The 23,515-nt window shown below is 48.4% G+C and overlaps 1 protein-coding gene and 1 long non-coding RNA gene across 3 annotated transcripts; one reads left to right on the plus strand and one right to left on the minus strand.

Moving 5' to 3' along the window:
• Nucleotides 1–95: 95 nt before the first annotated feature.
• On the plus strand, nt 96–18,220 carry KLHL36 (kelch like family member 36). 2 transcript variants are annotated; one of them, XM_086847851.1, is made up of 5 exons: nt 96–198; nt 4,056–4,137; nt 7,803–8,876; nt 9,768–9,925; nt 16,203–18,220. In XM_086847851.1, exons 2-5 carry the CDS (start codon nt 4,078–4,080, stop codon nt 16,756–16,758), a joined length of 1,848 nt encoding a protein of 615 aa, XP_086703977.1. In that variant the 5' UTR covers nt 96–198; nt 4,056–4,077; the 3' UTR covers nt 16,759–18,220. The 2 variants fall into 2 exon arrangements, with proteins under 2 accessions (XP_086703977.1, XP_023790276.1); XM_023934508.2 differs by lacking the exon at nt 96–198 and adding an exon at nt 3,576–3,939.
• LOC147650894 (uncharacterized) lies at nt 16,670–23,477 on the minus strand. Its single transcript, XR_015275476.1, has 2 exons — nt 18,915–23,477; nt 16,670–18,874 (listed from the first exon to the last, which is right to left on the minus strand). It is a non-coding gene; the product is annotated as an uncharacterized LOC147650894 (long non-coding RNA).
• Nucleotides 23,478–23,515: the final 38 nt, after the last annotated feature.

Consider the following 23,515-nt stretch of genomic DNA (forward strand, 5'->3'; position numbering starts at 1 on the left):
CGGCCCGGCTCCGACCCGCCCGGGGATGCTTCTCCCGGGCGCCGCTGTGCCGGCAGCCCCCCGGTGCTGCGGCAGCCGCTGAGGGCCGGCAGGAGGAAGGAGGCGGAGGCGGCGCCCGGGATGGAGCAGCCGGCGGCGATGGCGCGGCGGGGCCGGGGGCCGGGCCGGGAGCACGGGAGGTAGCGCGGAGCGGAGCAGGTGAGCGGGGGGCGAGGGCCGGGGATGGGGCTCGGGGCTGTGCCGGGACCGGGGAGCATCACTCGCATCCCGGCCCCGGCTCGGAGGGCGGCCCCGGCCTCGAGCGGCGGCTCCGGGGTGACTTTGGGTGCTGACAGCCGCTGACGTGCGGGCGGGCGCTGGGGCCCGGCTGTGTGTCTGTCTGTCTGTCTGTCTGTCCGTCCGTCTGTCTGTCTGTCTGTGTGCGTCTCTCTGTGTGTGAGCGTGGCCGTGTGTGCGTGCGAGCGGCTCGGCCCGTTGCAATGCGGCGATCTCCCCCTGGCGGGCTCCCGGCGCTGCCCGGGGACAATCCCGCAGCTCCGGCTCCCTGCGCTCCGGGAGGTGCGGGCTGGGAGGCCCAGGCTGCCTGCGCTCCAGCCCCGCACAAACACACACGGCTCCCTGCTTTGCACAACCCGGCTGGGAATCAACAGCGCCGGGTGATGCCGTGCCCCAGGACTGGAGCTTTACAAGCCAGTCCTTGCGCATTTTAGTGGGTTTCTACCCAAAACCCGTGGGGCTGGGTTTGCAGTTTAATAAAAGCTGTTATGATAAAAAAAGTATCCCATTTTGTTTATTTTAAAGTTTGCAGGGGATGACCGATGCTTGTTTCACATCGGTGCTGTCCGTGTGAGCAGTAGCATTACAGACATCTCAAGGAACAAGGTCTCCAGAGCCAGTCCTCGCTGCCAGGGACCCTTTAGTGCCACAAAGGCCGGTCCTGCCCGCAGCTCCTTCCCGCTGCCTCCCCGGCCCTGGGTGCCGCCAGGCTCCCGGAGTGCCCAACACGGCCATTGCTGCAGTGCATCTCTGATCCGATGAGGTCATAGGGAACAGGGAAATATTTCTGAAGTCGGTACAAGTGTAGGACACTGGGTGAATCACACTCAGTATCTGTAGGCTGCTGGCTGTAGATGATAATATAATTACACATTAATATTTCTGGATTTATATTGATTTTCTTTGCTTTTAGGAAGAGTTTCATTTTTCAAAAGCCTTTATGCTGACCATTATCTGCTCATAAATGTATTTTTTGTAGTCTGCGTTTATCCACTGGCACTTGCTGCAGTTTATACCTGTAACGCTGCTGCTTGTCCTTGTCCTTGTCCCTTCAGTCCCTGATCCTCAGCTCCTGATGTTTCCTAGAGCAGAGGTGGGTGACTCCAATGTCATCCCCTTAGGAGGAGTGAACCTCATCCTTATGCAGGTCTCTGTGACCCTGTGGCTGGAGAATTAATTCTCTTTAATTAGGGACTTCATGCCTCTTTTCAGTGCCAGATCCAAACATCAGAAATGCACATATTCCTTGTGGGACCAAACCTCTTCTCTTTGCTTCTCTTTCTTGTCTTTCTCACTTTTGCATGGATTTTTGTAATTTTTTTTTTAATGCATGGAGGAATAAGTATTGTGCTCATTTTCACCAGCCTGTAATGACTTAGTGAACTCTGATTTGCTTTTCATATGGCAATTCTGAGACCTCCAGAACATGGGGCTTTTCATCCTGCCAGGAAGATGTCACTGGCCTGGCAGAAATACCTGTCCATGTTACAGGAGTCCTTGGAGAGGAGGCACAAGAGGAAGTGAGGACTTATGGACCTCCTCAAAAAAACTATCTCCAGCAGGCATGAAGTCCTGGGAGTCTGAGCTGACCTTCAGCTGTCTAGACTGTACCATGAGGTTCAGGAAGGGTCTTCAGAGTATTTGGAGGGAGCTGAGCAAACAGGATGGCTCTGCACAGCCATGGGCCCCCAGGAACATTATCTTTATCTTAAAACACACCCCTGCAAGTCCCTTGTCCCTGTGTCTCTTTGCCATCTTCCCCTCTTTTTGCTTCTTCTCCAATCTTTCTATATGCCCATCCCATTCCTGCTTCTCCATCCCTGTCTTTTCTGTGCAGGAGCAGAGAAAGGAATGGAGAGAACAATGCTCTCCTTCAGGAAGAGGCTGCCCTGAATTTTCAGGTTACAGTTGGCATTGGGGTTGTCAATTTACAGATTGCAGCTAGCACTGGGGTTGTCAATTTTCAGGTCACAGCATTGGGGTTGTCAGTTTCTAAGTCACAGTTGATATTGGGGCTGGCAGCAAAGTGGGATTTCGTTCAGACAGGTGAGGGCCTTTACCCAGGTCCTCATGGACACAAGGGCTGCAGGAGAGACCTGGTAAAGCCACTTTTCATCTCCAGACTCAATAATCAGTTGAGTGCAGATGAGTACAAGCCCATCATCCCCTGTGGTTTCCTGTTCCTGGAGCTGGCTGGGTGCTGCTGCCCCAGCACTGGAGCCCTGCCTGCAGTGTTGGGTGGCTGGGGCAGCTGGGGGTGCTGGCACCAGGCAGCCGTGGTGTCACACACTGCACATCATCCTCTGCCAGCCACAGCAGCCCTGTCACCACCTGGGACACGTGTCCAAGCTGTGCTGTCCTTGGTGAGAGCAGCTGGAGCCTGGACACACACCCAGCCTCCTGCTGTCCCGGCCAGCACCTGGAGGAGACCCAGGAGTGCTGGGTTAGCAAAGGGCTTTTTCCCTTGGAGTGCTGTGGGACGGGGGCTATTGCACTGAAACTGGACCCGGTGGGTCTGTGCAGTGCCTTTGCTTCTGATATTCCCCCTGGAGCAGGGAACCTTCAGCCTGCTGCTCTCCATGGGAGGATTCTTAATTTTAGTTTTCCTGGGCTGTAATGGATGAGGGAAAGTCCCACAGAAGCAGGGAAAGCCCCAGTGGGGAGGTGAAGTCCCGAGGTCAGGTAGTGTCATGCCAGGTAAGCAAGAGGAGATGCTGAGGGGGTTTCTGGCTGCACCTCCCGCACCCACTGCACAGTTCATCACCTCTGTACAAACCAAACACGCCGCGTTCCCTGCAGCCAATGCCCCTGGCACGGGTGCCCATGTCTGCCTGGCCTCAGGGCCTGCCAGCACCATCCCTGAGCCGGCAGGAACAGCCCCGAGGGGTCTGAGCATCCCGGGACAGGGAACAGCCCCGAGCATCCCGGGATGTCTCCGAGCATCCCGGGACAGGGAACAGCCCCGAGCATCCCGGGATGTGCTGTCCGAGCATCCCGGGACAGGGAACATCCCGGGATGTGCTCTCCGTGTATCCCAGGGCAGAAAATAGCCCGGAGCTCCCGGGATGTGTCCGAGCATCCCAGGACGGGGAACAGCCCGGAGCATCCCGGGATGTCTCCGAGCATCCCGGGACAGGGAATAGCCCCGAGCATCCCGGGACAGGGAACAGCCCCGAGCATCCCGGGTGTGCTCTCCGTGTATCCCAGGGCAGAAAACAGCCCGGAGCTCCCGGGATGTGTCCGAGCATCCCCGCCCCGGCCCGCCCCGGTGCCTCCCCCGCCGCTCCCGGCCCCGCTGCGGTTCCGCCCCGCTCGGGTCCCGCCCCGCCGGCATTTCCTGCCCCGGGCGCGGGGCGAGGGGCGGCTGCAGCCTCCAGGAATTTGTCACCGCTTTGTTTCCCTCGCTGTTTTCCGCCCGGATTTTTTCCCCGCGGTCGATGCAGCCGCCGGAGCGGGGCCGGGGCCGGTCGCTCACCGCGGCCGGGGGGCTCCGGCCGGCCCCGGGCAGCGCTCCACCGGGAGCCAGCGCCGCCTCCGGAGCTGCCGCCGCTCCCGGGGCTGAGCTGGGCTCTGCCCAACTTGTTGACACCACCGACCTGTGACAACACCGGGGAAGGGCACCGAGGAGGGAAATATAATATTTTTGAACGGGGACATTTCCAGGTGCGGATCAGCACGTGGCGGGCCGGGAATCGCGCTCCGTGCTCAGCACAAGATGCGTGCGAGCGCTCAGCAGGGGCTGGCGAGCTGCTGAACATCTCCCTGTGCCTTTGTTGCAGAAGTGCTGCGGATCGGGCGGTCATGGAGGGAACCCGGCAGAGCAGGATCTGCCGCCCGCACAAGATCAGTGAATCCTCGAAGGTTCGTACGATTTGTGTCGCCAACCAAAAAAATCCCGCTACGGAAAGGGTGGTGAGGGGTAGAGGATGTCCTTTGGGCGGTCTGGTTTGGGGGAACGGGAGTACTCTGAGCTTTTGAAAAGAGGGATGGAAATGGTGGTTTACCTGCTCAAGTATTTTTGGTAGAAGTTGCTGCCTAGTGATTAAGGGAAAAAAAGGAAAAGCAGCAGCAAATGGGCTTCTGCTCATCATGACTCATAACTAAGAAACCCACATCAATGCAGCACAGTAGTTTCTCTATACTAAAAATTCAGTTATGAAATGTGATGTGTTTGTTTTTTAAACCAATCCCTGTTGTAAAATCCAGCAAAGCTGGGATTACTCCCTAGATTCAGTCTTGGTTTTGTACAAGATGGGAGTCTTGATCCTGCCAATTGTGGTGAGCCCAGTGAACTCACAGAACCTGGGTTGCTTCCTTAGGTTTGTGGGGTTTTATTTTCTTTGTATCAAATCTGTCCGCACAAATACATTGTTTTTATTTGTGAATTCACGGAAATCCATCTCGGTCAGCTCTTTGTGCAGGTCCTCAGGACGATTTATAAGATGTTAAAAGCAGCTGTAATTATTATGCTCACTTTGTTTCATGCCAGTGCAAGCTGCTTTTGTGCTGTGGTTACAGGAACTGCAGAACAGGTACCTTGTAATACCAGAAAAAAGAGCTGGAAAAGGGAAACTTTTCAGTGCTTTCATCTGTTTTACTAAAGCTGAATGAGCCAGATCTCATTTTCTTTTGCACCATTGATGAGCAGCAGGGCTGCATTAACAGTCTGAGAGAAATTAGATCTTTGAATTCAAGAGAAGCTGAAATTCTGCTCTAACACAATTGATGAAAGATAAATAGGACTAATTTTTAAATGCATCCCTACCAATATAATCTTTCCCTCAATGCTGATCCTGTCTGCCACTTAAATGGTTTAGTCTGAATGTAATGATAATTCATCACATTAAAAATTAATTAACTTGACAGCATTGTTTTATTTGCTTGCTTAGACGGCAGCTGTCACTATCTGTTAAACTTAGAATTACTGGATAATGCAAAGGCTGTTCTACAGAATATAAATAGCTTGAGAAAGATGTTCAAGTTCAGTGTGAAATTAGTCCTGCTTTTGAAATGTGCAGCTCTCAGCTCCTGTATCTCGCTCCCTGAATGAATGAACTTGCCAAGTGGCTGAAATAATTTGCTGTGTTCCGAGTGCCTCCGGTGCAGCGTGGAATGGGTTGATTCCCGATTCCTGGAGCAGCAGCAGTTCCACATGGCAACAAGGATTTCAGGAGTGCGAGTTGCCAGGCGTATCTGAGGGCAGGATTACGCTGCTGACTCAACATCCAGCTCAGCAGAGAGGGATCTCTGGCAAATCTTATATTCCACTGTAATCTTGTTATGCATGATGGTGGTATTAGGGAATATTAGAGAGAAATGATCAGCCAGCTCCCAGGGATGAGAGGGAGGATGGGTTTGCTTCAATCCAAGGATTTGATTCAATTCTATTCCTCGTGAATCCTGGGGAGAGGGTGCTGTAAGTTATTTCTTGTCATATTCATCTGCTACCCTCAACTACCCCTGAATACAGATGCCATGAAACTGTGGTTTATCCTTTGCCATATTTATTCTTCTCTCTCTCTCTTCCACGCCTTGGTTTCTGCTTAGGCTCCTGTACAATATCAGCTTTTCCCAACCTCAAGAAAAGGCAGATAAAAAGCTTTACAGTCCTTAAACACCCTTTTTTTTTTTCCTTTTTTTTTTTATTTTCTGTTACAGATCTCTGACAGTTTTATTCCTCAGTGGAAGCCACTTTGTTGTCTATGCCATAGATCCCTTTTTAAGTTCAGAGGTGTGATGAGTATAAGGCAAATTAAAGAGTTTTGATCCAGAAACCTTTTAATTATTGAAGCCTCTTGCCTTAGACTGGTTTAACTCTGCACACTTGAATGTTCAGAGCCATTCCAACAGCAGGATTTTTGGCAGCTTGGCCCCCATTGTTTAGAAAAGAACATAAGGAAATAAAGAGAATCTGCTGGGATGTTACACTAAGAGCAGCACATTTGGTTGTTAATTTGTGTCTCAAAAAGCCTTCTTGCACATTTGATAGTTAATTTGGGTCTCAAAAAGCCCTCTTGGCTCTAAGAATCAGACCTTTTCCACCCAGGTGGGTAGAGAGGGTCCTGCTGTGGTTTAACCAAGGCAGTAATGGCTTTTCCAGACTGCTGTGGTGATGTGCTCTCTGCTTGGGCAGCCAGGGGAGCCACAGGTAATTAGGATTTCTAGGAGAAGCAACAGTTTGGTGGTGAAGGGAAGGGGGAGTGTCTGGGAGGATTGAAGAGACCTCAGGTCACCTGTGTGACCTTTTCAGGTGTCACCTCTGGGAATGCAGCCTGGGGGTTTAGGAGAGGGCAAGACTCAGACAGGCAAGACTTTCAGAGCTGCCTTAGGTAGGATACAGGGATGTGCTTCCATTCCACCCCTTCTCACTCCTCTTACAAGTTCTTGCAGGTTCTTTCTGCCTGGTTTGAATTTGGTAATTAAAGTATTTGGTATTTGCATTTACCTTAACCTGGCTTTTATTAAGAGACATCACAAGGTACCTGAGTGTGCCATCACACATTAAATTCCTCCAGAAGATGGTCCTAAAACTTCACTTGACATCCTGGACTGAGCAGCAGTGTTCAGTTCATGTTCTGCAGGACATTTGAGGGGTAACAAAACGTTTCCATCTTGGTTCATCCTAAGGCTGGTGACATGAGTCTGTGAGAAAAGAGGCACAAGCTGGTCACCTCAAAAGCTCAGCGAGACACTTCCAAAGGCAGTGCTTAGAATGTGAGGACCAGAGAGATCCCAGAAGGGCACTTAATGGATGTGTCCTGAGGGCATTTTCCCTTTTCTTTAAAAGAAAAATATCTGCTCCTATTCATTTAAACAAAACCTACCTCAGCTTCTGGAAGTGAGGAGAAGCCTTGTGGGAATCAGTTCTCCACATGTGTGGCTTTGCACATAAATAAACAGCTATTACTTCTGAGTGCAGTGTGTGTGCCTGGAATAATGTGGGAAGAAAGAGAGGGATTTTACCCTAACAAGCTTAGAAATGCAGAGTTCTGGAAAGATTTAAGAGGGGGTAGCTGTCAAGCAAGCAGTAACCCAAACAATACATGAGCTGAATGAAAATTCAGAGTACTGCTGCGTGTGTGTCTCCCACTCCAAATGCTCTGTGAGTAGTTTAGCTGGGAGAGCTCTGTAAGGAGTCATTTGGGGGACAAGGAAGAAAGGAAATGTCAGCAAATGTCTCTGAGACAATGAGTGGAAGAGTTTCAGAAAATTGTGCCTGTATAACTCATCAGGGAAGAGGTTTCAATGCAGCATTGTGGGGGAAGGAAGAGTAAATTATAAAAGAAGGGGGAGTAGGAAGCAGTAAAAGTTTCCATAGGCCTTTCAAAGTGAAGGTGAGGAGCTCAGGCTTGTACTGTGTCACTTGCCAACTATTCCATGTCAGAATTTATTATAAATGCGAATGAGAAACACCAAAAAAAGCTGTCTCTGACTTATGTATGACTGCACCTAGTGGGAGAACACATTCCACTGTGAACTGATCTCGGTGGAGGTGCCACCTGCCTGAAGCTGTTTGTGTTTTCCAGGTGTACAGGTGGGATGACCACTCCAGTCTGGTTCTGCAGAGCCTGAACGAGCAGAGGCACCGAGGCCTCTTCTGCGACATCGTGCTGGTGGTGGATGAGCAGAGAGTCCCGGCCCACCGGAACCTCCTGGCCGTGTGCAGTGACTACTTCAACTCCATGTTCACCATCGGCATGAGGGAGGCCCACCAGAAGGAGGTGGAGCTTTTCGGAGCCTCCTACATCGGCCTCAAGGCCGTGGTGGATTTCCTGTATGGCAGTGAGCTGTCTCTGGATGGAGGGAACATCGACTACGTGCTCGAGACAGCTCACCTGCTGCAGATCTGGAAGGTGGTCGACTTCTGCTGCGAGTACCTGGAGAATGAAGTCAGCGAGGAGAATTACCTGTACCTGCAGGAGCTGGCCTCCATCTACAACCTGAAGCGCCTTGACTCCTACATCGACTCCTTCATCCTGCAGAACTTCGGCACGCTGTCCTTCACCCCGGACTTCCTGCAGAACATTTCCTTGCAGAAGCTGTGCCAGTACCTGGACAGCAGTGACGTGCAGCAGGAGTGCGAGCACGACCTGCTGCAGGCCGCCCTGCAGTGGCTCACGCAGTACCCGGAGCGGGAGAACGAGGCTTACCAGGTGCTGGACAACATCCACTTCCCCTTGATCCCCAAGAGCGACCTCCTGCACCGAGTGAAGCCTGCCGTGTGCTCGCTGCTGCCCAAGGAAGCCAACTGCGAGGGTTTCATCGAGGAGGCGGTGAACTACCACAACAACGTGACGGCGCAGCCGGTGCTGCAGACCAAGCGCACGGCCCTGCGCACCTGCGAGGAGCGGCTGCTCTTCGTGGGCGGGGAGGTGTCGGAGCGCTGCCTGGAGCTCTGCGATGACACCTGCTTCCTGGACACCAGGAAGGGACAGTGGGTGGCAGAAACCCCTCTGCCAGCCCGGCGGAGTCACCACTGTGTCGCAGTCTTGGGAGGTTTCATCTTCATAGCCGGGGGCAGCTTTTCCCGGGACAATGGAGGGGATGCGGCGTCAAATCTCCTATATAGGTATGATCCCCGCTGTAACCAGTGGATAAAGGTGAGACTTGAGCTGTATTATTTCTCTGTTCAAAGTCCTTAATGTTTAGAGTGTTTTCTCCTTTTCTGGTGGAAGGACGGGGCTTGTTAGAATAGTCAACATGGCAGCACTTCCAAATGAAAAGTCAAGTTGGTTAAGTTGAAGCAGCTACTTGAGTCCTTTGTGGGAATGCTTCAATTGCACAAAGAGCAAAAAGAGTTTGGGGCAGATATTCAGCTTTATTTGGGATTTGGGCATCTCACCTGAGAAATTCCTGATCAGCATCTGCCCTCAATTCTTTAGATTACTTCTGGGAATAATTCTGGAGTGGACTCAGATGTGATTGCTTGGTTCATCTTCCTCAAGCAGTACTACATATAAACCAAAAATGGGTGTGATGTAAAATGGAAATGTCTCTGACAATTGTCAAGTGTCTCTGAGCTAAGTGTCCCTTAGAACAAGCTCTTTGCTCCCAGTCCTGCCACAAAACCCTTCATCTGTGTGGGTTGCTGTATCAGCCACTCCTTGTTCCTTTATGGACCAGTCATGGCCCCTATATGGACCAGTTATGGTTTCCATATGAACCAGCCATGATTCCTCTATGAATCAGTCATCCTGGATGGTTCACTTGTGGTTTTCAGTGATTCCAATACCTGTTCTTGCAGACTTTGGGAAGGAGTTCCTATAAACACAAATGTTTATAGAGTAACCTGTCTCTTAGGTGTTTCCTGTTTTCCCCCACTTTGAAAATGGATGCTACTGCAGAAAAACAGAAGTGTTTTATGAATGTAATGGTCAAAACTAGAATCTCTCCTTATCAAATCAAAGGGGAAGGAGCAACTGCCCCATAGTCCCTCAAGTCCTTTGCTTACCAGACACTGGAAGATGCCAGCAGGTTATTTTCTTTGCCAGGTTGCCTCCATGAGACAGCGACGAGTAGATTTCTACCTGGGAGCGATCACTGACATGCTGGTAGCTGTTGGTGGCAGGAATGAGAACGGGGCCCTGTCTTCAGTTGAGACCTACAGCCCTCAGAAGGACTCCTGGACCTACATAGCAGGACTGCCCAGGTAACTGAGCTGTTTGGAAGCTCCCCTATGTTTGAAGAGGGGTAACAGAGGGAGCTTGGGTGACTTTAGCTGATGAATGGGAGCCCTGGAAGGGAGGGGAGGGGATGTAAAACCAGTGTGGCATCAGCCATCTCAAACCACAGCAGCAGCAGGAGGCAGCATGTGCCTCCTGTCAGTGAGGTTTTCATTTTCATCCCAATGTGCATCTGGAGGATGGGAGGGAGAGCTCTGATCATTTCATTCTACAATTCTTAAAAAGCTTTTCCTGAGGCCATTTGGAGTTGAATATTTTCAGAAGCACTTTTCACATCTTGGCCAAAGGGGTTTGTCATTTCTTTGGCCTTACTTTGCCACCTTGGTGCGACGGTTTTCCTTGCAGGGTGTTTCTCTATGTTGGGCTGCTCAGGTTGGCTGTCACAGCTAAACACAATTACCTGTATTGCAAATACAGAACCCTGGCAAATGTGAGCTCTCTCTCCTTCTGTCTGACTTAAAACTTGGCTCTTCTGCTTTTGAGAGGTTTAATCCCTGCAGCTCTTGTGGTAACAGAGAGGGCATTGCTGTGTCTTGAGTCAACGTCAGAGCAGTGACTTTGTAAGGACAGCATTTCTTTGCTAGCAGTGACTCCGATTTGATATTTCACATTTGTGGGAATCACAGGGACTCTGGCTGTGTGGATGGTGTTTCTGTGATGTCTGAAACCTCAGCAGCAGTGCTGGCTGTCCCGGTGCCATCACAGAGCAGGTTCCTGCAGTTTGGTTTGAGAGTTTAGGGTTTTTCCCTGGTCCCTGAGCTGCAGAGCTGCAGAGCCAGAGGCAGCCACTGAAGGCACAGGAGACTGTTGCCCAATTCTATTTTGGGCAGGTGCTGCAATGCAAGGCTGATCCAGGCCAACAGCTGGGCTCGAGTGCTCTTCACAAGCAGGATGCTTTTTTATTTCTGCTCACACAGGCAGATCCAGCCTATGATCCAGGGGCAAAACACCACAGCCCTTCCTGGGAAGCTGTGTAGGAGAGTATCTTCAGGTCCTAAATCCTTCTGTTAACTGGGGACACCTGTGAGGTGAATCCTCTATGGATATTTTTGCTCATAAATGATCCTGGGGAAGTTCACATGGGTGAACTTAATCCACCCAGACTCTCTAAGAAGGGGCAGTTTGTCTGCATATTTCAACTGCTACCTGTGTGCTGGCTTTGGGAATTCTGCAGCTGCAGTATTTAAAGTGAACTTTAACTTGTGGGTGTTAATTTTTTATTAGATTGCCTGGCATGTCTGCCTGGACAAGGCAAAAGTCGCCCGACAGGGGACAGACCCCTCTTACACTGTGGGGAGTGGGATGAATTATTCCTGCACCCAAAGAAATGATTCTGCATCCTCTCTTCCTGTTGCTCTATCCTTGTGTCAGCTCACCCTGTGTGGTGAACGAGACAGCCTCCCACTTTTCCAGGCAGCTGCTGTTTTGCACATTGAAGAGTCTGGAGTTACATCTTAGTGGACTTGGCACCTTTGGATTTTTTGTCTTTTCAGCTCTTTTTTTTTCATTTAGTGCTGGGCAGTGATTTATTTGTGTGTTTCTGTACAGAAGGAATAAGGCAAAAAGAACTTTATGCAAGATGCAAAAGAAGGTGAGCAACCTTTCCGACACACATCCACTGCTTGAGCTGGGTGAGCAGTGCCTCTGGCAGATCTGGGGCTGCTGAAGCCCTTCCTTAAGGTACTTCAGGTTGGAGCAAATCCAGAGGAGGCACCAGGATGATCAGAGAGATGGAACACCTCTCCTAAGAGGAAAGGCTGGGAGAGTTGGGATTGTTCAATCTGGAAAAGGAAAGCTTCACTGTGACCTAAGTGTGGCACTCCAGTGCCTGAAGAGAGCACACAGGAAAAGTGGAGAGAGACTCTAAAAGAGCCTGGAGTGCCAGGATGAGGAGGAATGGCTTCCCACGGGCAGAGGGCAGGGTTAGATCAGATATTGGGAAAACATTCTTTGCTCTGAGATGGTGAAGCCCTGGTAGAGGTTGCCCAGAGAAGCTGTGGCTGCCCCATCCCTGTGAGTCTTTGATTTACTGGCAGAGGAGGAAGGATGAGAGAGGATTCTGTGATCCATTTAAGACTAAAAACATTTTAGCTACAGTTCCTGCTGCCTGCTCCAGTCTTCCCTTCAACATACTCCTCATCTGATCTCTGTTTTCCTCCTGACCACATGGTTTTGTTCCTCAAACAGATTTAAGTTCCTGTTTCCCTCAAATAACATCTCCCCCAGTCCTATTCTAGCAGCAAGACTTTCCTTGTAGAGGAAACCAGAAGCTCCAGTCCTCTGCTTCGTGATTGCCTGATCAGACAATGTATCGCGACAAAATCACCTATTTTCCTGAGTTTTTCTGTCTTCTTCCCTCTGAAGAGAACACATGCAGGTGTTTTGGTCCTCTTGGGAGCATGACCACCAGAAGCAGGCTTTTTGTTGCCATTCCTGACTGTCCCAAGCCAGCAACTGCCTGGAATCCTGTTCCCTGGAGTGACAGGCTCATGTTGAGGTCATTCGGGGGTGTGGGTTTGTGTTGTTCGACTGGAGCTGTGTGGGGTGGGACTCTCAGAGGTTGTTTGTTAAAGCTTCGATGCTGAACATGCAGAAAATGGGTTGGTTTTGGTGCTTCCCAAGGGTTAGAGCTTGGCACACGTGTGGAGATTTGCAGTGGCTGTGTCCTTGAGCACACATGCCAGCACCAAATCCCGTGTCCATGCTGCTGTTCGCAGTCTCGCTCCTCTAAGGAGGAGCTTTACAGCTCTTCTTTATCTCCTCTTACCCCGTCTCATTCCCACCCTATATGGTCAAAACAACAAGTTGTTTTCCCTAAGCACTCTCTTGGAAGGAGCTGAGCTGTTTTGACGGAGCTAAGGCTGTCTTGCTGGAGAAGCAAATAGAGTCTCAGGGCAGAGGCTTTGCGGGGAAAACTTCAGCCAAGTTGTCTAAAGGGTGGACCTGGTCCAAGCCTGCTAGAAGGGAATTCATTTTGCCTGACGCTCATTAGGGTCCTTGGCTGTGGGATACCTTTCCCTTTCTTCAGAGAGGTCCTATATTTTTGGCCCCATTTCCCAGAAACTGGGAGCAGTTTCTGTCATAGTTTCTAGCCCGGCAGGGAGCAGCGGTGGCTGACGAGCCTGGCAGAGCAGGAGGAGGGGCAGTGTGTTCTCATCCTGAACAGACCATGAAAAGGTCTGCTGCAGACAGCAGTGAAATTAATTGAGTGGCCCTAGGTAAAAGTTTGGCAGAACAACTGAAAGCTGTTGTGTGAGGAGCTGTTGGAACAGGTTGGGGAGTGATGGTATCTGCTCTGCTGGTTGGGTCATGAACGATCTCGCAGGGCTACAACAGGTGGACATCGAGATTCAGAGCAACCACAGCTCACCTGGACTTTGGTTGGAGCAGGGGATTCCCAAAGCTTTATTGAATTCTGTGGTCTTCTGCCTTGGACAGTAAATGGTAGGTTTTCTGGCATTTGAATGGTGTTACTGGGTCAGGAACTAATTTTTCAGCACTGTATCTGGGTTAAGGCATTCAAAATCAGCACCAGGCTCCAGTAGATGTTAAAATCACATCTCCTTTCTCTTAATGCCTCAGCTTTTTTCTGGCCACTCCTGCAGACAACTCTGCCAAAATGCTCAATGCTCTCTGTTGGAGGATATCTGAACCCATTTTATTGATGTGCCTGTTCTTTTGCACATTTAGAAATGCCCCTCTCTCAATCACAGGGCTTGTAGAAAGGATTTGTATTGATTGGTTTCAACTTATGCATCTATTTCATGCAGTTCCTATGAAAGTGATGCTATTTTGGACGAGCTTTCAGAAGTGAGGCAAAGTGAAACACCTCTAGTGTATTTCAGTGGGTAATTGTCCTATACTGGACAATAACAAATCAATGGTTGATTTGGTGCTTCATAACTGTTTGTTTCTGTCAAACCATTCTCTCTCTCAGCTGTTGCTGTTCCCTGGACACAGCCACTGACTGAGGCAAAAGAACCAGATCAGTGCTTTTTCTGCAGCTGCCTGTGCTGGGCTGCATGCCTGTGCTTGAGAGACAATGGCTATTGCTTGCTCACCTGTACAGAACACCAGGGTAGGAGAATATTTAACCTACTTCTCCAAGAGCCAGGCAAGTTTTTATTAACTTAGGGTCATTTTCTCTCTGGATGGTGAATGCAGTGTGGTTGCCAACAGCAGTGCAGTAACGCCGGGCTCTGGGGTGGATTCGATGTCCTCGCGTTGTCCTCTTCCTGACTCCTCCAAACTCCCTGGTACAGCACAGCCTCCAGGCAGCTTGGTTTCATGTGGGTTTAAAGTCTGCTGCAGCTTGAAATGAACTGAACTCAAGCTGTCCATCCCATCCCCAGACTGAACATTTTTAAACCCATTCCTGTATATGCAGAGAAACACAGGCTCTGACAAGCAGCCCAGGGGCCACTGGAGATGGACAGTCCTGGTTGTTGTCTGGAAGAGACCTCGAACAAGGAGCAGCATCTCTGCCCGCTTCATCTGCCGTGGTATTTCTGTCAGGGGTGAAAGCCAGGGCTCATGTGCTCAAGGTACATCGTGTCCACCAGAAGCACTGAGCGTGAATTAACTGCTTCTATCATGAGGCACACTGAGAGCTGTGGAAATTTTGAGTTGCCTTTCTGGATAAAGTCCATAACCGTACCAAAGTTCTCTCCTTTTTAATTCCTGTCTTTTCCCTGAGAGGCCAAGAAGCAGAACAGCTGTGAAGTCAACTCTGTAAGATCTCCAGGCCTGATGCTCCAGCCCCTGTTGTTGAAGAGACTGTCCTGGTCACTCAGCACTGTCAGCCCAAGCGTGCCAGGGATTTTTCTGTTTCTTGTAGCAGGAACCTATTAAAATATCTGATTCAGATGGGGATCAGAGGTTTCGGTAGGCATCTAGAATAATAACCACCTTTTAGCTCATCTCAGAAGCGTTGTGCTTTCAGGGTAAATGTGGGGTTTCTTTTCTAGTCCATCTTTTCCCTTGGCACAGAAGTGCTGGCACTCAGGTGTGTGGAAGATGTTCCGATAGCATTTGTGTGGCTCAGAGAAACCATTAGCCGGCAAAATAAAAACAGCTCAAGGTTCTCTCCATAGAGAGCTCCAGCGTGTTCAGGCACAGTTCAAAGGCTAAAGCAATGCTAACAGAGTTTTGTCTGCTGTGGAGGTTGCGTTGTCTCGAGTGCCTGACTACAAAGGATGGTGGTAGAGGCTCGTGAGTGCAGTGTGATGAGTACACTGCTCTGTGCCCTGTGGGTATTGAATCGTTCAGGCTCCTTGTGAGAACCAATTTGCTGTGCTGGTGCTGCATCTTTTGACAAGCCAATTCCCCCAGAAGAGGAAAAAAAGACGTGTAGGAACGATATGTTCAAAGCAGCTGATGCTGTTCATCACCTTGCCTGTCCGCTTCTGAGAGCTCTGAGGGGTTTGGTCAGGAACAGCCTAGTGTGAAGTTAAGAACAGCCTGGAGATTTAGGTTTGTAGTGGCTTTATTATAGATGATCAAAGGGGGTTTCTCTCTGTGCTGAGGATGCAGCATGCATGGTGTTGCTTCTACCATCTCATTTTCTCTTCACCATGATCTGTGATGGACTGGGGTCTGCTGCCTTGTCCTGGGGTGACCAGAGAAGTTCCCACCTGTAGGGCAGCAGTGGTAGAGCAGACAGGTGGTTCATGTAAAGGACACTGCCTGTGTTGGGTGTGAACCAGAGAGTGCCCGTGGGCAAGAGATGTGACCAGTGATCCTGAAGCTGTGCAAGGGCAAGGCAGCAGCAGTTTTCTTGTTGGTTTCTCTTGGTTTATCCCTACTGGTAAGTCTGAGAGATGTTATGGTTATTTTACCTTTCTGTCACAGAAACCCTTACTGAGATGTGGATTTTTTCCTTCTCTGGCCCTCTCAGACTGATGCAAGCCAATGGAGCAGGAAAATGGGAGTGAAGGTCATGCCAGTAGAGCTGGATGGGCTATTTCTGTTGTGTGACACACTCTAGAGGATGCATTAAAAAGTGATTGTCATACCTTAGCGCTCTGTAGCGACCAGCTATGGAAAGAGTGATTTAAAAGTGGTTGTCAGGCTGTGCACTCTGCAGTGCAGGCTCTGGGAAAGAGAGGAGTTACTGGGTAACCGCCAGATCAGGGATTCTTCTGCCTTTAGTTACTGTTTATTTTCTTCTTTAGCACAGTCCCTGCTGCATGCTCGTGTGTCTTGACAAAATCCATAAGGACTGTTCCTGTTTGCCTGCCCCAGGTTTACCTACGGCCACGCTGGCACAGTCTACAAGGAATTCGTGTACATTTCGGGAGGCCACGATTACCAGATCGGCCCCTACAGAAAGAACCTGCTGTGCTACGATTACCGCACGGACGTGTGGGAGGAGAAGAGGCCCATGATCACTGCCAGGGGCTGGCACAGCATGTGCACCTTGCAGGACAACATCTACTCCATCGGCGGCAGCGACGACAACATCGAGACCATGGCTCGCTTTGACATCCTCAGCGTGGAGTCCTACAGCCCCCAGTGCAACCAGTGGACCAGAGTGGCCCCTCTGCTGCAAGCCAACAGCGAGTCAGGGGTGGCAGTTTGGGAAGGCAAGATTTACATCCTCGGAGGCTACAGCTGGGAGGAAGCTGTCTTCTCCAAAACAGTCCAGGTCTACGATAAGGAGAAAAATAAGTGGTGCAAAGGAACGGACTTGCCCAAAGCTATTGCTGGAGTGTCCGCGTGCGTCTGCGCCCTAAAACCCAAAACAGAGGACAAAAAGAAAAAGATAAAAACAAAAAAACATCAAGATCGAGGAAGATGACCGCTCCTGGATAGCCACCGTTGGATGGTGGACTCCGAAGGGACCTTGTATTTAGACATTTCTATCTAACCTTTATTCTTTTTGTTTTTAAACAGGGTGGGGAGGGCATCTTCTGAAGCCTCAGAAAATGTACACTTGAATGTGGTTTTTGGATTAAACTCATGTTTAAGGTAAAAACAACAAAAGAAACCAAAAACTCCCCCTCTTGCTGTACAAAGGGTGATGTGGTCAGAGAGGTTCCGCTGCTCTCCTGAATGTTAAGGCTTAGGCTTTTCCTTCTGTGGTTCATGGCATTTCCACATACATCGTATTATATCGACGTTTTAAGGAAGTTTTTAAAAACAACTTTTATACTTTTTTATACCACATTTTGCTAACTCAGTCTCTCGTTTGCCATATATTATGTTGTTGACTATAGAAGCTGCTGCTCTGTGCTTGTGACCCCGTTGTTGGCGTCAGGAACTCCTCGTTTGATGATCTTTGTGTGGCTTGGCCAGGACGTGGTGCAGCTGTTGGAGCAGCACTGGCATTCCCAGCATTGTCAGGCAGTCAGCTGGAATTGGGACTATTGTCACAATTCCAGCTTCCCCAGAGCCCAGCTCGCCAGCCATGCTCATAAACATGCTTTATTTCAGTGACTGCTGATCTGCTGAGTGGATTTCAAGGGCTTTGGTTTAAAGTTCAGCTGTTGATCATTGCTGTTATTTTTTCCTCAGTCCTCCTCTCCCATCTCCCTTTCCGTGTATTTCAGATTTGCCTTTTCTTCCATCTGGTGTATGTGCAGGTGATATCCTGCTACCCTCATTCTTTTATCTTTTCTTTTTTTCCCCCCCAACTACTTACCTCAACAATTGGAAGAACACTAAGAAAACATTTTTGCACTTAATTTCATTTGAAACTCTGGTAAATCTAAGACCTACTACAAGCACACATGTACTTAAAGAGGTAACAATAAATTTCTGGAGTGCAAGGAGGTTGTAGGTTGTTTCTTCAATGCTAAGAAAACTAGTTAGAATTAATTTTCTAAAACTCTTTGAGGTTTTTTTGGTGTTTTTTTAATTTAAAAAAAAGCCTCAGGAGTCAGTCTTTCATTTGCATTAATGGATTTATTTTAAAGCCTTTGTATACTGCATGAGGTAATGCTTATTCTTTTTTAGCCTAAAAATGAATTTAAAACAAAACCAAAAAAAAACCAAAATGAAACATTTTGGTTATGAAAAACTCATTGACAAGTTTTTGGGGTTATTTTTTTTTTTAATATCTGAAATCCTTGCTATGTCAACTGACAACTACTTAACTTTTTGGGGACATTTTCATGTGTAAGTATAGAACAAAAATCTCAAAGGCTTGCTTTTTTTCTGTTACTGGGTTGCTTGTTACTATATCCCCTCTTTAATGTGTTTATGTATTACATAAATGTCTGAGAACAATAAATCCAGTTTAGAATATTCTATTCATCACAGTCTGATGTCTTGTGTATTGATTTCACTGAGGTTTTCCTTTTTGATAAATTGGAAAAAAATAATCCTGTAACCATTTTTCAGTGAAATTCATAATGGTGGAGGCATTTTAGTAGGAAGGTAAATTTAACAGTATGAAGTAAAATTAGAACTTATTTAGATAATTCATCTTTTCTGCATTTTTTTGCTCCAGACAGTTGGAAGAGAGAAGGGGGAATGGCTCCCCACTGCCAAAGGGCAGGGTGAGATGGGATTAGATCTAATCTAATTTCTTAGAAGAAATTCTCCCCTGTGAGGGTGCTGAGGCACAGGTGTCCAGAGAAGCTGTGGCTGCTCCTGGATCCCTGGAAGTGTCTGAGGCCAGGTTGGACCAGGTTTGGAGCAGCCTGGGAGAGTGGAAGGTGTCCCTGCCCATGGCAGAGGGAGAAACAAGATGAGTTTTAAGGTCCCTTCAAGCCAAACTATTCTGTAATTCTATGACATTCCTTTCCATTTTTTTGCAGACAAAAGATCCAATCCAGTTCATAGAACGGCTTCAAAGACAGTATTTAATGGAGTGTAGATAAACAATTTACAATTTCTTAACGTTAAACTTCATTGCATGAACAAAAGACAGCTTCAGTGCTTATCAAAGCCAGCCTTGTGGCTGATCACCCCTGGATTTGGGATGTTGTGGATCCAGATATGGCTGATCACCCCTGGATTTGGGATATTGTGGATCCAGATGTGGCTGATCACCCCTGGATTTGGGATGTTGTGGATCCAGATGTGGCTGATCACCCCTCAGGAAGTGGCAGCTGAAGGCACAGGGAGCTTGGAGATCACCCGTGCTCCCCCAGTGCTGCTTGGCTTTGGGGAATTGGTGTGCTGGACCTTTTGAAAAATGAAAGGGAGAAGCTGTGTGACACAAGTGGATTTCTGCTCTGGTTTTTGAGGTCTGAACAATCCTCTTGGTGAGGAATTAGGGTTGGTAGAGGACAGGTGTATTCTCTGGGTTTGGCCTGGCTTTTGAACCTGCACATCCCACCTTCATCCCTGAGCTCTGCGAAGTGTTTTACTCTTGCCAGGAAGCACAGCTCTTTCTTCCTGCCCCAGGGAAAAATAACTACTGCTCTACCTCATTTTTAAAAAGGCTTCCATTGCCAAGTTCTGAGGAAAGCTCGTTTTACCTGAAACAAAGCAGCTACCAAAACCCTCAGGTTTACTCTTCCCACACTTCCATGCATGTATCGTGGCATTGCCATGTCAAGGAGCTGCTGCCTGTAACCCCGACGTTAGATAACCCTGAGGAAAAATTACAGCCTGCTGTGAGATGCAATTGTTTTGAAATCTTGAGAAAGAGGATGGAAATATTTTTGTTCTCAAGTCAAAATTTTAAACTGAGAAAAATGTGCTGCTGTTTTTCTATGTAACAGATCAGACTACTTTCAGTGGTTTCTTCCAAATTCTGCTGATTTTCTGGGCGCTGTTTAGGATTCCGGATTCTTGCGTGACAGCAAAAAAAGGGGTTGTGTGTCTAGGGAATGTAAAGAAATAATTTAACATTCAGTACTCTTTCTGAAAGCAATTTAACTTGCAGAAAACAAGTCCAGATTTGAATTGTGATTCTTCCCTTGCTGGTATGTCTTAGCAAAGCTCTGACCAGTGAGACAAAAAAAAAAAAAAAAAAAAAGCTGGCATGACAGGTTTTAAATATTATTTTATTTCAGCTTCTTGAGCTATTTCAGTTCTCATGAATGTAATAATGAATGTGATGCTAATTACTCCTTCATGAACTTATGGCTTTGGGGTGTCTCGGGGATCAGGTCAGGGCAGACGGAGAGGTTCTGTCACTGCGCTGTGAGAGTCAGAGCACAGCTCAGCTCCTCACAGCTTCCTCCTCCCTCCTGGTAACTCCATGCAGGGAGGACACAACCCAGTCACGGTGCTGCGGGTGCTACACACATTTTTTGTTACCCCTGGAACTCAGAGTAGCTTTGGGAAAAAAATATTTGTTTTTCTGATGATGGATTTGGTGACAGAACATGAGGGGAAGGTGAGTTGGAGACTTGCTGGTTCTTTAGATGCTCCACAGCTGACAGAGGTGATTGAATGAGGGAAGACTTATATTTAAGATAAGGATGAATAAGTCACAATTAATTAGCCAGAAGTTCTGCATAGATAATTGAAACACTGAGTCAAGCATCCACATGATCTACTAAAGGCTTGTCCACACTTCAAATGTGTTTCTGCTTGAACTAGTCCATGCTTAAGCTTTTTATATCAGCAAATCTTTTACAAATGTCCAGCAAATTTATGAATATGGAATTTGAAGTCTGGTTTGCATTAACCCATTTTTGGAATTAAATAGCTGTTGTTTGTGTCCCGTGCTACCTGTCTAAAATCTTCCACCTGCAGAACCATTCCTGCCCTTCTGCTCTCAGGTTGCCTCTGCCCACTCCCAGTGCCTGCAGCTGGCCTGGGACATTTGGGGCTCAGAAAGTCCGAAAAATATTACCAGGGTTGATGCTGACCTACACCTGGCTGGTTCTCTACTGAAAACTTAAATATCCTATTTTTAATATGAGCCAACTGACCCTCCCTGAGATCCAGCCAGGGAAGGTGACTGCTGCTTGCAAATGTTTTATGTAGGCAAAGCCCTTATTGGACCCAGAAACTGTTGGGATAAAGGTTCTGCACCTCTGCAGAAAAATTCCTGGGAGCTCCTGAAGCCCTTGGCACCAGGAGGAAGCTCTATGAGGACAGCACTAAAACTCCTGAAGTGCTACAGTATTCCCTCTGTCCCTGAAAAAGTGTGAGGGTCCTGAGTGCTTCCACTCCTCAAAAGTCGTGTTCAGAATGCTCAGAAGCCACGTGTACACATCTCCCGGGCACTGTCATGAGCACAGATCTCATGACCTTGTGAAATCCCACGGAATCCCCAGCACTTTGCATTTCCAGCAGGATAAGAGCAATTACAGCAGCACCTGGAGCCAGATACCCTGGGAGTGGTTTATCCAGCTCCTGGGCTGCTATCAGACAATCCTTTATTTCCATAGCCATGGACCTCATTTGTTTTTGATAAATTCACATGTTGTTAGGAACATTACTCCAGGAATCTTAAGAACGTGGATAGGATAGAAAGAAAAATACGACACTGGTTATTTTTTTTAATTTGGAAAAGCAACTTGTTGATTTGGAGGGATAATTCACAGCCACTGGCATATAGGATGTAAGAAAATACAACTGATTTATTCAATGAAAGCAGTAATGAAATAACAGGCCACTAAGACCGGCAAAAATTAATAAAACAGAACCGAGGGGGAAACTTTGCAGCCGGTAAGTTTCATCAAAGCATGCTATTACAAAAAAACTCCCTTAGATTATTAGGAAAGATTATGGTAAAATGTTAGCAGACTTTATGACTGAGCTATACTAAGATGAGATAAAATTGAACGTGGTTAAAATGTTGCTGAACGAGACAGTGACATCCTTTCTCAGTTTTCACCCTCAGCTCTGGGTTTTAACAGTTTTGGTATTTGAATTTTCTGCTTTCCAGGCTGAAGACACTGTGCTCATTTGTATTTTGAAACAGTCAGTTTACTCAGGCAGCATTGTGGGCAGAAGGGAATTTTGCCTTCAACCAGATGAGCTACGTAAGGGTTTTCACTCCATTATTTACCTTGTAAATTAGACTCCCGAGGGGAGATGAGCTTTCAGACGTTTGAAATGCTGTATGCAAAAACCCTGAACATTTGTCTCCCTTTTTTGTTTCTCCCTTTTAATATTAACCAGCCATTTTCACCGCTGATTCTCTGCCTCAGGACAGCACAGCAACACTTGCGAGAGACAAAAGCGAGGGAGCGGCAGCTGGGTGTGTCAGCTGGAAGGGTAAAGGCTGATAGAGAAAATCATTTACTGTCATCAGCACACGGTAAGTGTTGCACTTCACAAAACAGGAGGGACGTGTCCTTGTCGTGGAGACGGGGAGGAATCTTCTCCCGACTTTGCATCAACAGCCAAAGACACAAAGTTCTTGTGTCGTGTCCTCCTCTTCACCTATCTCAGTGATACTAAGTTTCTCTGTCACTCGCTTTCCAGCCGAAGTGGACTTTTGCAGGACTTGGTAGTTCGTTTAAGGAAAAAAATATGGAGTAAATTAGCGATTAATTTGAGGGATTCTTGCCTGGGGGTTTCAGTATTGTTATGACTCAATCCTCTCAAAATCATGAGATTGGCTTAGTCATTCCTTTCCCTTTTTTTTTTTTTTTGTCCTAGATACAAACCCTGAACCCTTTCCTACCCTGGTTATGTGGGAGAGGTGGGAGAGCTTTGCTCTGGCATCATCTGGGCACAGCCTTACTTGTCACCTGCCAGAGTGACCCTTGGCACTTGCACTTTTACAGACAGAATTTGTACATTAGGAGGAATTTCTTCATAGAAAGGGTGATTAAACATTGGAACGGACGAGGGATCACCATCCCTGGAGGTGTCCAAGGAATGCCTGGATGTGGCACTCAGTGCTGGCTGACAAGATAGGGATTGGTAACAGGTTGGACTCGATGGTCTTGGAAGGCATTTTCCAACTTAATGAATGAATTGTGGAATTATTTGGGTTGGAAAGGATCTCTGGAGATCACCCAGTCCAACGACTTTGCCAAGATAGGGACATCTGGAGGAGGTGACACAGGAACGTGGCCAGGTGGGGTCGAAATGTCTCCCTCAGGAGAGACTCCACACCCTCCTTGGGCAGCTGTTCCAGAGCTCTGCCACCTCCAGAGAACAGAAATGCTTCCTCATGTTGAGCTGAAACTTCTCATGGTTTAGTTTATGGCCATTACTGCTTGTTCTGTTGTTGAGCACCACAGAAAAAGGTCTGGCACCATCGTGGCACAGGGTGTCCAGAGAAGCTGTGTGCCCTGGATCGCTGGAAGTGTCCAAGGCCAGGCTGGACAGGACTTGGAGCAACCTGGGATAGTGGAAGGTGTCCCTGCCCAAGGCAGGTGGTGGAACTGGATGATCTTTAAGCTCCCCTGCAACCCAACTCATTCCATGATTCTGTGATCCTTTTGGCACCCGCCCTGGCGATATTTTATACGCATTAACGAGATCGCCTCTGAGCCTTCTCTTCTCTAGAAGCTCCCTCAGCCTGTCACAGGCGAGATGGCCAACGCGGTGTTCCAGGGACGCTTTTCGGGCTCCTCGCCCGCCTTCCCGCCCGGCTCCCCTCAGGGAGGCGGAGCCGCCGCCCGCCCTTTTCCCTCGGCGCCCTCAGCTCCCGCCCCGTGCGCGCGCAGCGGGCGGGCGGGGCCGGCGCA

The sequence above is a fragment of the Cyanistes caeruleus genome, chromosome 12 (genome assembly GCF_971803275.1).
Source record: "Cyanistes caeruleus chromosome 12, bCyaCae1.hap1.1, whole genome shotgun sequence".
In the NCBI taxonomy this organism is placed as follows: domain Eukaryota; kingdom Metazoa; phylum Chordata; class Aves; order Passeriformes; family Paridae; genus Cyanistes; species Cyanistes caeruleus.

Bases quoted from the DNA above. Each gene is read 5' to 3' on its own strand.
- KLHL36 (XM_086847851.1), top strand. From the start codon at position 4,078: ATGGAGGGAACCCGGCAGAGCAGGATCTGCCGCCCGCACAAGATCAGT. The intron at 4,138-7,802 runs GTTCGTACGATT...TGTGTTTTCCAG, and splicing joins AGATCAGTGAATCCTCGAAG to GTGTACAGGTGGGATGACCA. The intron at 9,926-16,202 runs GTAACTGAGCTG...TGCCTGCCCCAG, and splicing joins TACATAGCAGGACTGCCCAG to GTTTACCTACGGCCACGCTG.